The sequence below is a fragment of the Aotus nancymaae genome, unplaced genomic scaffold (assembly GCF_030222135.1).
Source record: "Aotus nancymaae isolate 86718 unplaced genomic scaffold, 86718_ANA_hifiasm-v0.15.2.pri h1tg000058l, whole genome shotgun sequence".
NCBI lineage: Eukaryota > Metazoa > Chordata > Mammalia > Primates > Aotidae > Aotus > Aotus nancymaae.
Window position 1 is genome coordinate 40,117,629 of NW_026988472.1, and position 13,938 is coordinate 40,131,566.

The 13,938-nt window shown below is 38.5% G+C and overlaps 1 protein-coding gene across 1 annotated transcript in view; it reads right to left on the reverse strand.

Annotated features, from left to right (window-relative positions):
• Nucleotides 1-13,938, reverse strand: part of PPEF1 (protein phosphatase with EF-hand domain 1) — a 122,771-nt gene that overhangs the window by 87,384 nt on the left and 21,449 nt on the right. Inside the window, exons 2-4 of the mRNA XM_012434210.2 lie at nt 13,612-13,739; nt 10,378-10,438; nt 1,284-1,441 (exon numbers count right to left, since the gene is read on the reverse strand). Coding sequence (XP_012289633.1) covers nt 1,284-1,441; nt 10,378-10,438; nt 13,612-13,739 — 347 coding nt within the window. The remainder of the gene's footprint in view (nt 1-1,283; nt 1,442-10,377; nt 10,439-13,611; nt 13,740-13,938) is intronic.

A 13,938-nucleotide genomic window follows, 5' to 3' on the forward strand; every position in this document is an offset into this window, starting at 1 on the left:
GTGAAACTCCCCTCTACTAAAAATACAAAAATTAGCTGGGCATGGTGGCACGTGCCTGTAATCCCAGCTACTCGGGAGGCTGAGGCAGGAGAATCACTTGAACCTGGGAGGTGGAGGTTGCAGTGAGCCGAGATCGCACCATTGCACTCCAGCCTGAGGGACAGAGTGAGACTCCATCTCAAAAAAAAAAAAAAAAAAAAGACAGCGTGATTTTAAATGGGCAAAGAATCGGCACAGACATTTCTGCAAAGAAGGTATACAAATGGCCAATAAATACACGAAAAGATGCTCAGCATCATTAGTCATTAGGGAAATGCAAATCAAAACAACAATGAAATACCATGTCACACACACTAGGATGGCCATAATAAAAATAAAAATAAAAACAAAATAACAAGTGACAGCAAAAACGTGAAGAAATTAGAACCTTCATACATTGCTGGTAGAAATGCAAAATGGTGCCACTACTGTGGGAAGCAGTTTAGCAATTACTGGAAAATTTAAACATAGGGTTACCACATAATCCAGCATAGAGTTACCATAGACCCAGTGAAATATTCCCAGGTATATACCTAAGAGAACTGTGGACACATATTTACATGAAAATTTGCACATGAACATTCATAGCAGCACTGTTCATAATAGCCAAAAGGTGGAAACAATCCGAATGTCTATTCACTGATAAATGGATAAAGAAAATGTGGTATACAGTGGAATATTATCAGCCACAAAAAGAAATTAAGTAATGATACATGCTATGACATGAATGAACCTTTAAAACACTAAGTGAAGTGAAAGAAGCCAAATACAAAAGGCCACAGATTAGATGATTTCATTTATATGAAAAAGCTAGAGTAGGCAAATCCATAGAGACAGAAAGTAGAATAGTGGTTGTCAGGGGTGGGGAGGAGGAAATGATAATAGGAATGGCCTTTCTATTGGGGGTGATTAAAATGTTCTGAAATTAGACATTGGTGATGGTTGCACAATCTTGTGAATGCACGAAAAAAATCACTGAGTTGTCCACTGTTAAATGGTAAATTTTATGGTATGTGAATGATATCTCAGAAAATGGTAAATGAAATGCTGTAAGCCTACAGAGAGGAGCTTGCCAGGCACCTGAGGAGACTTCTATTGAATGGGTAACAGAGGGTAGCTCTCACTTAATGTAAACTGTTTTCCCAAAGAAATGCATTTCTGCTGTAGTATGTCCATCCATTCTTTCAACAGTTATCGTGTACCTGTTATGTACAAAAATCAAGGCAGCATCTGCTTCCACTTACCTGTTTTCTCTTAAAGGCCTCAAGAAGTAAATCAATATCAGCACAAGTGAGAGGAAATTGTAGCCGAGGACCTTTATAGGAGTCTGGGACATCTATCAAGTCCACATAATCCTGTTTATCCCTCATGTCCAGTTCGTTTTCAGCAAGTTGATTTAATCCTGGAAAAGGAAGGACAGAAGCGAGGATGGGAATCAACATTTCAGTACTTAAATTTAATAAATATCTTCTTGAATACCTAGCCCATGTAAGGCGCTGTGCTAAATGGTATGCATACCAAATAGCCCACATACAACCACGAGGAATGACTGATCCTGAGACCAGTACATTCACATGGGTCACCATCATCCCCTCCTGGACAGATGTTTTACCACTGCAGTGGGTCCATGGCCAGTGGGAAGGGGAGGGAGAAGCACAGGGAAAAGTGGCCAATTAGGGTATTTGGATGATCGAAGCTCTAGCTCTAAGTTTTTTGCCCACTCTTACAGCTCAGTTTTTTACAAATAGGGCTGAAAACAGAACAATACATTATATTTGGTTCAAACATCTGCTGCTATTCAGAACCTACAGAAAATTTAACTGCAACATTCAATTTTTCCCCTGTTATACACTTCAGAGGATTCTACTTAGCTGTAATGGATTTGTTTTTCTCTTTACATAAAAATAAATTTTCTGATATGATTTTTGTTCTTTCTTGGTAACAAAGCAGATAAAGTTAAATGACAAACCACAGGCAGAAATACCCAAAGAACCTCTCAGTCTCGGAGAGACAGTTCTACATTACTGAGTGCCTGCATTGTCCATTTTAGTGGGTACTGAGACTCAGAGTCCCTGCTTGCTAGATTGCCCATGAAACAGTCAGCCCCAGTACAGAAACTGAGACAATTCAGATAGAGAAAGATGAAAGGAAACATGGTAGACTGATTGTAAAAGTGATCCTAATTCTCTATCCCACCTTCTATCCATGCTCTTTGTAATGTGCTTTTGCAGCTACTCCTGTCAAGAATGTGTTTCCCCATCCCTTCAAACTGGGCTGGGCTCATGACTTGTATAGACCTAGAGAATGTGATAGAAGTGCTATGTACCAGTTCCGAGCCCAGGTCTCTAGAGGCCTTGTATGCTTCCATGATCTCTTTAGGAACAATGCCACTGCCACAAAGCCTAAACTAGGCTTCAGAAAGATCCAAGACCACGTGGAGCTGGGCTGAGTCATCCTAGCCAAGGTAGTCCTAGATCAGCCCCTAGCCAACAGCTACCAGTGTTCACTCCGGATACATGAGTGAACTCCAGCCAAGACCCAAAAAACTGCCAAATCAAGCCTGCCAAGATCAGCAGGAGTGTTCAGTTAATCTGTAGACTTGTTAGCAAAAAGAAATGCTTATTACATGCCACTGAGGTATGGTGGTTGTTTAATACACAATATTCTTGCAGATAATGACCCAGAGGATGATGACATACTCTTCAACTCATTAACACTGAATTGTTACAAAGGCCATTCTTCAGAAGTTCTCTGCAGTTTCTAGCTTTTTAAATATCGGAGTGGTCAAGTTTAGAAGGTATAATGTTAGCAGATATAGACAGAATACATTTTTTTCATTATCCAGTTATGCTGAGAGATTACAGTTAAGAATTAAATGTGAAAAATGTTTTCTAAAGTCACACTATTTGGCAATTTTTAAAAATATTTTCAAAATTATTGTGTACTACAGTATTTTCTGGTGGTGGTTGATGATGTTTTATAAGAAGTTGAATTTAGGAATTATAATGTCTGTCTTTAATATGTTCCAGAAGTGGTTGTTTTTCTCATTTAGGTTTGGTTTGAGATTTAAGAATAACTTAATTATTTTGATTTATATTTAGAGACTAGAAAGGCAGAGCATCTTGATAACTCTATCTCAGATTCATTACGTAGGCAGTAAAGCCTAAATACTTCACTGTCTTTAATGCTCAGGATACCCTTTTCAATTTGGTAGTCATTCTTGGATATAAATATTGCTCCAAATGAAAACGTTCCTTTTCCTGACTATACAAACTGAAATACCAAGCAACTTTTAGATAAAACAAATAACAGCAAAACACACACACATACACACACACACACACACACACACACAAACCCACAGTCATTTCACTACATCATCTAACAGAATTATAAAGATTATTTTCTATTATAGACTCTAAAAAATAAAGTGAATATGGAACACATGGTCAAAACTAGGGAATTTTGTTTTTCAGATGGAGGAGGAATTTATGATATGATTGTAGTGTTCACGAGAAAGGCAATAAACCAGGCTGGGCAACATGGTGAAACCCCGTCTCTACAAAAAATACAAAAAACTAGGTGGGCATAGTGGTGTGCACCTATAATCCCAGCTACCCAGGAGGCTGAGGCAGGAGGATGAGCCCAGGAAGTCAAGGCTGCAGTGAGGCGTGATTGTGCCACTGCACTCCAGCCTGTGCAACACAGCAAGACTCTGCCTCAAAAAGAAAGAAAGAAAGCTAGCATAGTTTGAAGCACACCTGATTTAAAAGGTCAGATGCTGGAGGGAAAGAGGAAATTAAGTTGAGGATGCAGCTGTGGATGCAGATGGGCATAGAATATCACCCACGGAGCTTTTCCCCGCCCCCTTTCTCCCTTCCAAATCCTGAGAGGCCTGGCAACTTCAGCAATCACTCCCTCGCTTGCCTGTATCTCCAGCATGATCCTCTCTTCAGAGGAGGATCTGTAACACAATTAAACATAGTCGGAGACTCCTCCGATCTAAGATGTCACTCCTGGACCTCGCATCTGCCTCACACTGGGGATGCTTTCGTCTCCCACCCCAGCACTCTGTCTTCATTGTTCCCACTCTTCCCTCTCCCTGGACTACCCTTGCTTTCTCTTCTTTGGACAATTTCTCCTCATTCTTCAAAACTCAGCAACCCCTGCCCAGGTTGAACCCCAGGCCAAACCTTTTCCAAGGCATCATGCTGATAATGACAAGGATGGGAGCTCCCAGTTACTGATGTGCCAGGCACTGTTCTAAGCACCTTACACACATGCACTCATGTAATGACCAAAACTACCCTATGAGATAAATATTGTTGGTATCCCCATTTTATATATGAGGAAAATGGGGTGCAGCATGTAAGTAGGAGAGACGGAATTTGATCCCAGAGAAGCAAGAGAAGCTGGCTTCAAGCTTAAACTCTTAACCATTACGCTTTTACTACATATTAAAATGTAACTATGCCAAATGATACCTATAGTATTATTTACATACTTATAACCAGTTTATTTAGTAATCCCAACTCTGTGAGCAATAAACCAAAAATCATTGTATTTTCCCAATCATTGCCTCCACCCGTGCTCTGTCATCTCTCCCTTTCCCATTGGCTAACTGACACAGCAAATCAATTTCATTCCTTCCACTTATGAAGAGTTAGTCTGGTTACTTAAGAACAAAATTGAAATATTGTTTTCATTTTTTAAAAAAAATATAAGGTTGGTCTACCCTCCCTTCCATAGATCTGATGACCCTCATTGACTAAAAGTTCAGTGACAAATATATGAAAAACACCAGTTCCCTAAACTGATTCTTAGTTAAAACTACTCAATACGAAGTATTAGTCAATATCAAATCATAATTCTTCTGCTGGATTTTAGCAACATGAAAAAGAATAACATAAGTTCTCTTCTAGTAGCTAATGTGTCACGTATGAAAACAATCAAAGGCTTTAACATTTCTAATGCATATACTGTTCTTGTGGGCTATAACTATCATAATAACAATAATATAATGAATACCAACCATATATAAAGATTTGTGCAACATGTAATTAGAATTGATCCTTACCTATTTGATTCACAATTTTGTCAACATGAATCTAAACTAATTAAGTATAATAAAATCTTGAATTATAACCAAATGATACCTTTACAAGTTGTTCTAAAGAAAATACTTCAAAAATACCCCCTACACACAATTGTTTCTTTTACCCAGTACAGACTCAAAATCTGGACAGGGAAAAATTTAAACCCATAAATTTTTATAAAACAATTTCTGCCTCTACCACCCACATGTCACTTTGAAAACAAGCTCCAGATATTGCTGGAAAAAGAAAAGCACCAACTGAACTACATTTATAGCTACTTTCCTTTCTCAATTATGAATCTGGATCAGAACCATTGGTGTCCGTATAATAAATTCAATAGATGCCAAAATGACATTTCATAAAATTCAACATCTGTTCCTGATTTTTTAAAAACTCAGAAACTAGGAATAGATGGATACTTCCTTAACACCGATTTATAAATTTAAATCAACAATAACAGTTTTTCCATTAAATCATTAACAAAACAAGGATGGCCACTTTCATTGTTTCATTCATTAACACTGTTCCACTATCTTCGGCCAATGCAATAAGACATGAAGCTGAAATAAGAGCAGTAATTATTGTATAGAAAGATATAAAAATAAAGTTACTTGTGGCCAATGTGATTAAATACCTATACCCAAGAAAGTCAATTGAAAAACTCCCAGAATTGATAGGAGAATTAAATATAATACAGAGACTGGGCATGGTAGCTCACATGTGTAATCCCAGCACTTTGGGAGGCCAAGGCAGGAGAATTTCTTGAGTCCAGAGATTTTGGCAAAACCCTGTCTCTACAAAAAATGCAAAAAAATTAGCTAGGAGTGGTGGTGTGTGCCTCTAGTCCCAGTTACTCTGGAGGCTGAGGTGGGAGGATCATCTGAGCCCAGGAGATCGAGTCAGCAGTGAGCTATGATCACAATACTGTACTCCAGTCTGGGTGACAAAGTGAGACCCTGTCTCAAAAATAAAAATAAAAATAAATAATAAAAAAATAAAATATATATTATATAATATATATAAATACCATAATAAATATATATATAATACAGATGTTAATCACACTGGTTTAAATTATAGCTTCTCCACCAATAAGATGAATAACCTTGGGAGATTACCTTCTAAGTCTCAGATTCTGTATCTACAAAAAGGGGATGATAATACTACTAAACTCACTGATTTGTCATGAAGACTAAATGAAATGATCTATTTAAAGCACTTAAATACATCGCACATGGTAAACATGTAACAAATGTCAGCAATAAAAATAATATTATTACTTAATAGTAGCACAATATAAGATAAATTGACATAATTCAAAAGCTTTACTAAACACTACCAATAACCAATGGTGGATATAATGGGGAAAATGTTCTGTTTACCATAGCAACAAAAAATATAAAATACCTGGTCCGATAGGACATTTTGGCTGATCTAAGAAGCAGAAAGCAAAGTGAAAACAACACTTCCACACACTCCATCCCACTCCCCACTTCCGCCAGTATCTGTTTAAACCTATGGCTATGTATGGCAGCTTCAGCTTTCTGCCTGTGGGAGGAGGCTGACGTGTGAAAAGTGAACTGGGAATGATTCTGTGGAGTCTCTACTCCCCATGGAATCCTATGCACTGGTTTTGAGCACTTAAAGTAGTAGCACAGGGAGATCAACTGTTATAATTGATTGTCATGAGGTGGTAGGATTACAATGACAAGTACGATGGCTTCCAGGTCACCTCTTATCTTCAGAACACCCAACGTGTCTCGAGATCCTCTGCACCTCAGAGTTAAAACCTTTAATCTGGTGGCCCCAATATCTGGAAATGTTAAATAACCTTCTGGTTCCCAAAATGCCCTATTTAGGGATCACAGCACTTCAGTTAAACAGGTGGAGGTGGAGGTTGTCTGGAATCCTCCCACCAAAGGGGACCTTCAGAAATCAACCTACAGCAATGATCTGTAAATCTTTTTCTGCTGTGCTACAATAATTAAACTGGTGTGATTCTAGAACTCTATAATAGAGAGATATATACAAGAATAGACAAAAAAAAAGAGAATAGACAGCTCAAGAATATGCCTGATGATACATTTGTAAATAAATGTGTTATGAGGGAGGCATTACAAATCACTGCTGAAAAGATCTATTATCAAATAAACATTGGGGAGAATAATTGGTTAACTTACTATGAAATTTTCTTTGTAGTCGTTTTTTAATTATTCTTAACTACTGGGCATCAAAATTTTCCTGTTTCATTTAATATAAATAATCCAAACTTTATGGTTTAAAGTCAAACCAGAAGAATATCTAAAAATACAGATATAGTGATGCACATTTAAAAAAACAGCACTTTCTGCTAATGACCTAATACTTCAACCCAGGTTTACTTCATCAGAATCACTTATGGAATTTCAGAGCCACAGATGGCTGGGTTCCAGCCCAGAGATGTTTACTCAGACTGTGTTTTTTTTAATCTGCATTTAAAAAAATCCATAGGTGATTTTAAAATACAAGAAAAATACTTTTATTAAAGAAGGGGACAGTGGTTTAATTCTCTTATACAAACTTTTTTTGGAAGTATAACATACATTACAGGAAGTATACAAATTATATGACTCAGTACATTTTCTCAAAGTAAACACATCTGTGTAACCGGCACCTGGAACAAGAAATAATACATGATCAGAGCCACAGAAGCTTCCCATCCTGCCTTCTTGTAGCACTCCCCAACCCCCACTTCATCGCATAACTACTTTCTTGACTTCTACACCCTAGATAAGTCTTTGAACTTCTTTATATAAATGGAAGCATATGGTATATACTCAATTGAGTCAAGCAATTCTTGTGCCCCAGTCTCCTGAGTAGCTGGGATTACAGGTGCATACCAACACACCCAGCTAATTTTTGTATTTTTACTACAGATGGGGTTTCACCATGTTGGCCAGGCTGGTCTTGAACTCCTGACTTCAGGTGATCCACCTGCCTTGGCCTCCCAAAGTGCTGGGAGTACAGGCATGAGTTACTGCACCTGGCTGAGAGGTAACTAAGTTAATAGCTAATACCAAAGTCCTAGACATGTGATTAAAACCATGTGATATTTCCTGCCCAGTCCAGCTAGATGAGTGAGCTCGACTAATAACACATGGAACAGAGGCTGTTGTTTTTAAGCCATTAAATGTGGGGGTGGTTTGTTAGGTAGCAATAGATAACGAAAAATGAGTATACAGCAAAAGAAATGCATACATATTTTACCAAAAGGGACATATACAAGAATGTACATGGCACCACCATTTAAATCACCAATCTGAAAACAATCCGAATGCCTATACACAATCAAATGGATCATTTATGGTATATCAGTAAAATGGAATATTATTCAGCAATAAAAATGACCAAATTACAAGGATGATTCTCACAAATGTAATGAAGAGCAAAAGAAGCCAGACTCAGGGCCAGGCGCAGTGACTCATGCCTGTAATCCTAGCACGTTGGGAGGTTGAGGTCGGGAAATCACTTGAGGTAAGGAGTTTGGGACCAGCCTGGCCATCGTGGTGAAACTCTGCCTCTACTAAGGATACAAAAATTAGACAGGTGTGATGGCAAATGCCTGTAATCCCAGCTACTTGGGAGGCTGAGGCAGGAGAATCACTAGAACCTGGTAGGTGGAGGTTGCAGCCAGCTGAGATTGTGCCACTGTACTCCAGCCTGGGCAACAGAGCGAGACTCCATCTCAACAACAACAACAACAAAACATTAAAAAAAAAAAAAAGCCAGACTCAATTGAGTATATACCATATGCTTCCATTTATATAAAGAAGTTCAAAGACTAATCTAGGGTGTAGAAGTCAAGAAAGTAGTTATGCGATGAAGTGGGGGTTGGGGAGTGCTACAAGAAGGCAGGATGGGAAGCTTCTGTGGCTCTGATCATGTATTATTTCTTGTTCCAGGTGCCGGTTACACGGATGTGTTTACTTTGAGAAAATGTACTGAGTCATATAATTTGTATACTTCCTGTAATGTATGTTATACTTCCAAAAAAAGTTTGTATAAGAGAATTAAACCACTGTCCCCTTCTTTAATAAAAGTATTTTTCTTGTATTTTAAAATCACCTACGGATTTTTTTAAAATGCAGATTAAAAAAAACACAGTCTGAGTAAACATCTCTGGGCTGGAACCCAGCCATCTGTGGCTCTGAAACTAAGTGATTCTGATGAAGTAAACCTGGGTTGAAGTATTAGGTCATTAGCAGAAAGTGCTGTTTTATTTCATCATTATCATATTTCCTCTCAGAAACATCTTTGCCAAAGAATATGAAGCATAAACAACTGTCTTCGAATTGCAGTTATCTAAAAGAATAAATGGCAAAGTACCCACTTCCACCCACTCCCCACTCCTTAGGTTTGGCTATTTCACCATTCAGAAAGCTTCTACAGATCATTAAATGCTTTAATTAGTTTCATACATATGCACTTAGCTCAAATCATGCCCATTAAAACACCATTCTTTTACCACTTCACTTTGAAGGGTATTTACCAGATTATTTAAAAGATGCTCCTAGATGCCATAGACATTTTAATGACAGCAAAAAAAAAAGTGGTTGGCCCAAATTAAAGCAAAATGAGCCTTTAAGTCTGGGATCTGTCTTGAGATAATAACAGGCAGATCTTAATTTGCAGGAGAAATATATGGTTGTAAAAAATTATAATTTTGAAGTCATTTTTGAACTACAACTCCATTGCCTATCTCTGCTTCAGAATGACTAGATTATGGATAGACAGACAGAGAGAGAGAGATAAAGAGAGGAGAGAGAGGACAGAAAAGAGACACGATGGGTCCAACTGTTTAATCTGCCATTTTCCCCAGATCTGCTGCATGAAATACTCAAAATATTTTAATCTCTCAGCACAAAAGTTGTGTGGATGAAAAATAAGGCTCCCTTTGCTAAGCTCCTGTTGTGCACTGGTAGACTGTAGTTCAGAGAAGGCATTCAGCAAGTGGAATATTGAATGAATTTGAATTCAGTTTTTGGAAAAGTGAAAAAATTAAATGGCCAATTTAGTTGACACCATCCAGAGAAGGAAAAAGGCCACTTGAACCGATGTGCCAGTTGTTGAGTGTCACATAAACAAAAGAGGAAGGCATCTTTTAAATTTCTTAGTGTTCTCCCATCTTCAGAATTTACAGCTCTTGATGAGGACAATTCAATATTTAATGACTACTTTTGAAAAGACTAGACTTTTTACTTACCTATCTCCTCCTTACGTATACGTGTGTAGTTTTCCAACATGAAGGAAAAGAAGTTGCATAACTGGACAAAATAAAAATACATGAGTCAATGAATGAACACCAAACAGCCACTGTGGCAAATGCTGTTGGTGTTCCACCCGAGTGCCCTTACTCTTCTGGAGCATTCCTATCCCAGCTGTTGCAGGTGCTAAGGGTCACATCTATGCCTGCCTCCAGAGGACTGCCTGCATGCCAAGCAACACAGGATAACACATGAACGCCCCTCCTGTGGGGCTGCCCATAGACCACCACTGACTGATGTAAGGGTGTAACAGCCCATTCCCCACCTCCCTTGCCTCTGCCAGGGACAAACTGTAGTGCATCGCACACTTGACAGCTCCAGATGGGATCAGGCTGAGGTCAGACTTCAAAAAGTGCATCTTGGCCTAGCTTCTTCCCTGTCTTGTCTTGGATTCCTCACTCCCTTACAAGCTTTCCCTGAAAACACACCCTCAGTAAGTCACTTGTACCAGAATCCCTGTCTCAGCCTCTGCTTCTAGGAAACCCAACCTAAGAGAGCTACTAAATTTTGTTCATTATAATCTCTTCTTTTGTTTTTGGTGGTGAGATTAAGAGTTAAGGAATAATTTTAAATATCAAGTATGTTTTGGAGATAAAGGAAGGGAAAGGTGGAAATCCACCAGCATTCTAGCCACAATCTGGGTACTGGCTCTATGACCACCAGAGAGCTGCATTTGTACAACACAAATAACTTCTTTTTCAAGGCTGGCCTCTCATGAAAAGTAAACACTTTATCAATCTGGGGTAGATCTGGCAGTTGGGAACTGAGAGAAGGAAGACTTCCCATACAATTATTAAAATGTCCGATTTTAATGCTGTTGATGATGAGTTTGTCAATTAACAGTCAATAGAAACGACAATGAGATAGCAGTTCACACCCACTATGAGAGCTATAATCAAAAAGAGATAATAACAAGGGTTGCCAAAGATGTGAAGAAACTGGAGCCCTCGTCCACTGCTGGTGGGAAGGCAAAACGATGGAGCTGTTTTGGAACACAGTTTTGCAGCTCCTCAAAAAGTTAAGCACAAAGTTATTACATTACACAGCAATTCCATTCATAGGTCTATAACCAAGAGAACTGTAACATCTTCACACTAAAACTTGCAAACAAATGTTCACAGCAGCGCTATTCATAATAGCCAAAAGGTGGAAACAACCCAAATGATCGATCACCTGAGGAAAAGATGAACAAAATGTGGTCCATCTATACAATGGAATATTATTCAGCCATAAAAAGGAATGAAGTCTTGATACATGCTACAACACAGGTGAATCTTGAAAGCATTATGCTAAGTAAAAGAAGCCAAGCTGGGTGCAGTGGCTCACATCTGTAATCCCAGCACTTTGGGAGGCCAAGACAGGTAAATCACAAGGTCAAGAGATCAAGACCATCCTGGCCAACATGGTAAAACCTCGTCTCTACTAAACATACAAAAATTAGCTGGGTGTGGTGGCATGTACCTGTAGTCCCAGCTACTTGGGAGGCTGAGGCAGGAGAATTGCTTGAACCCAGGAGGCGGAGGTTGCAGTGAGCTGAGATCACGCCACTGCACTCCAGCCTGGTGACAGAGCAAGACTCCGTCTCAAAAAAAAGAAAGAAATCAGACACAAAAGACCACATACTATATGATTCCATTTACACAAAATGGCCTGAATAGGCAAATCCATAGAGATAGAAAATAGATTAGTGGTTGCCAGGGACTGGGGGAAGGAAATGGGGGAGTGACTGCTAATGAGTATAGAGTTTGGGACAGGGAAAATGAAAATGTCCTAAAATTGATTGTGGGGATGTTTGTACGACCCTGTACATATACTAAAAACCATTGAATTGCACACTTTAAATGGTTGAATTGTTTGGTATGTGAATTACATCTCAATAAAAAATCAATAGAAAACAACGTACTGGTGCTGGAATGTTTGTGTCTAAAGCACACCGATTTGGGGTTCACTCTACTTTTATATTTATCACTGTATTCTACAGTGCTTAAAAAGACCGATGCTGAGCTTCCTAATATAGACAAAGGGAGTGTCTGATTGAATCACAGTATATCATTTTTCTAGCTGCCAAAAATAAATCCAGGAATTTAATTCTTTTTGGAATGTTCTTAATTATCTTTAAAGATTATAATGTGATACATAGATGTATGATTGCTAAAAACTACAAACAATATCAAATAAAAATGAGAAGTCCCTCTTAACATCTGAACCCACCCCCACCAATACCACTCCTGTTCTCAGAACTATTGTAAACAATTTGTTGTGTATCTTTTTCCAGACTTTTCCTGTATGTTTCATGCTCCTTCACATAAATGGGATAAACTCTACATATTGTTTTACAAGTTGATTTTTTCATTAGCAACTATATTGTAGATCTTTCTAAGATCTAAGATCTTTTTATTGTTAAAAGTACTTTTTTTAAAATTAATGAGCATTAAAACTAGATGTATGTATTCTTTAAAAAGGCCTTCCTTAGCCAGGTGTGGTGGCTCATGCCTGTAATCCCAGCACTTTGGGAGGCCGAGGCGGGTGGATCACCTGAGGTCAGGGGTTCGAGACCATTCTGGTCAACATGGTGAAACCCTGTCTCTACTAAAAATACAAAAATTAGCTGGGTGTGGTGGCAGGCACCTGTAATCCCAGCTACTTAGGAGGCTGAGGCGGGATAATCACTTGAACCTGGGAGGCAGAGGTTGCAGTGAGCCAAGATCGTGCCATTGCACTTCGGCCTGGGCTACAAGAGCAAAATTCCATCTCAAAATAAAAAAAAATAAAGGACATTCCTCACCCATGTATATTTTCTTCTAGAGCTTCCAGAGATTTGTTCCTAGGAAATTCTGCCATTTTTTAACTCCTTGAAGTACTTTTTCTTTCATAAAATGACAACTTCATTTCCTATTAGGGCATCTGCCCCAAGATAGAATAAGGCTATTTTTATTAGTTAACCAGACATTGGGCAGTCCTCTTAAAAAATGTTAATTTCAAAACTGAAAAACACTTTTCCCAAAGCATACTCTCTCTTAATAACTAGTTCCAAGACAATGTCAAGATATGTTCCGTTAAAGCCTTTCACCAAGGTTCTTCAGCTTAAAATGGACCCAAACTTTCATTCTTTCAATAACAAGGGGTAAAGAGAATCATTTTTCCAACAGAAGAGACAAGTTGGCAAAACAGACCTGTATTTGGTCTTGTTCATCAGCATATTCGATGGACTGGAAGATGGTGAGGGCATACTGTTTTCTGGCCTTCAGTCGAGCTCTGTAACCTCGGTACCAGTTCTGGATGATCAACACAGCTCTTAGTGCTGCAGACCCACAGAATACAAAAGTCAGAGAAAAAAAGTTACTATGCAGCTATTGGGAGAAGTAGGTGCTTCAGTGAAAAAAAAAAAGTCCACCTGGATTCCTAGGTTCTAAGAATATTAGAACACCAAACAATGAGATTGACTTTTATGTTTTTTTACAAAATGTCCTCACATCTCAAACACTCAGAGAATAATGATG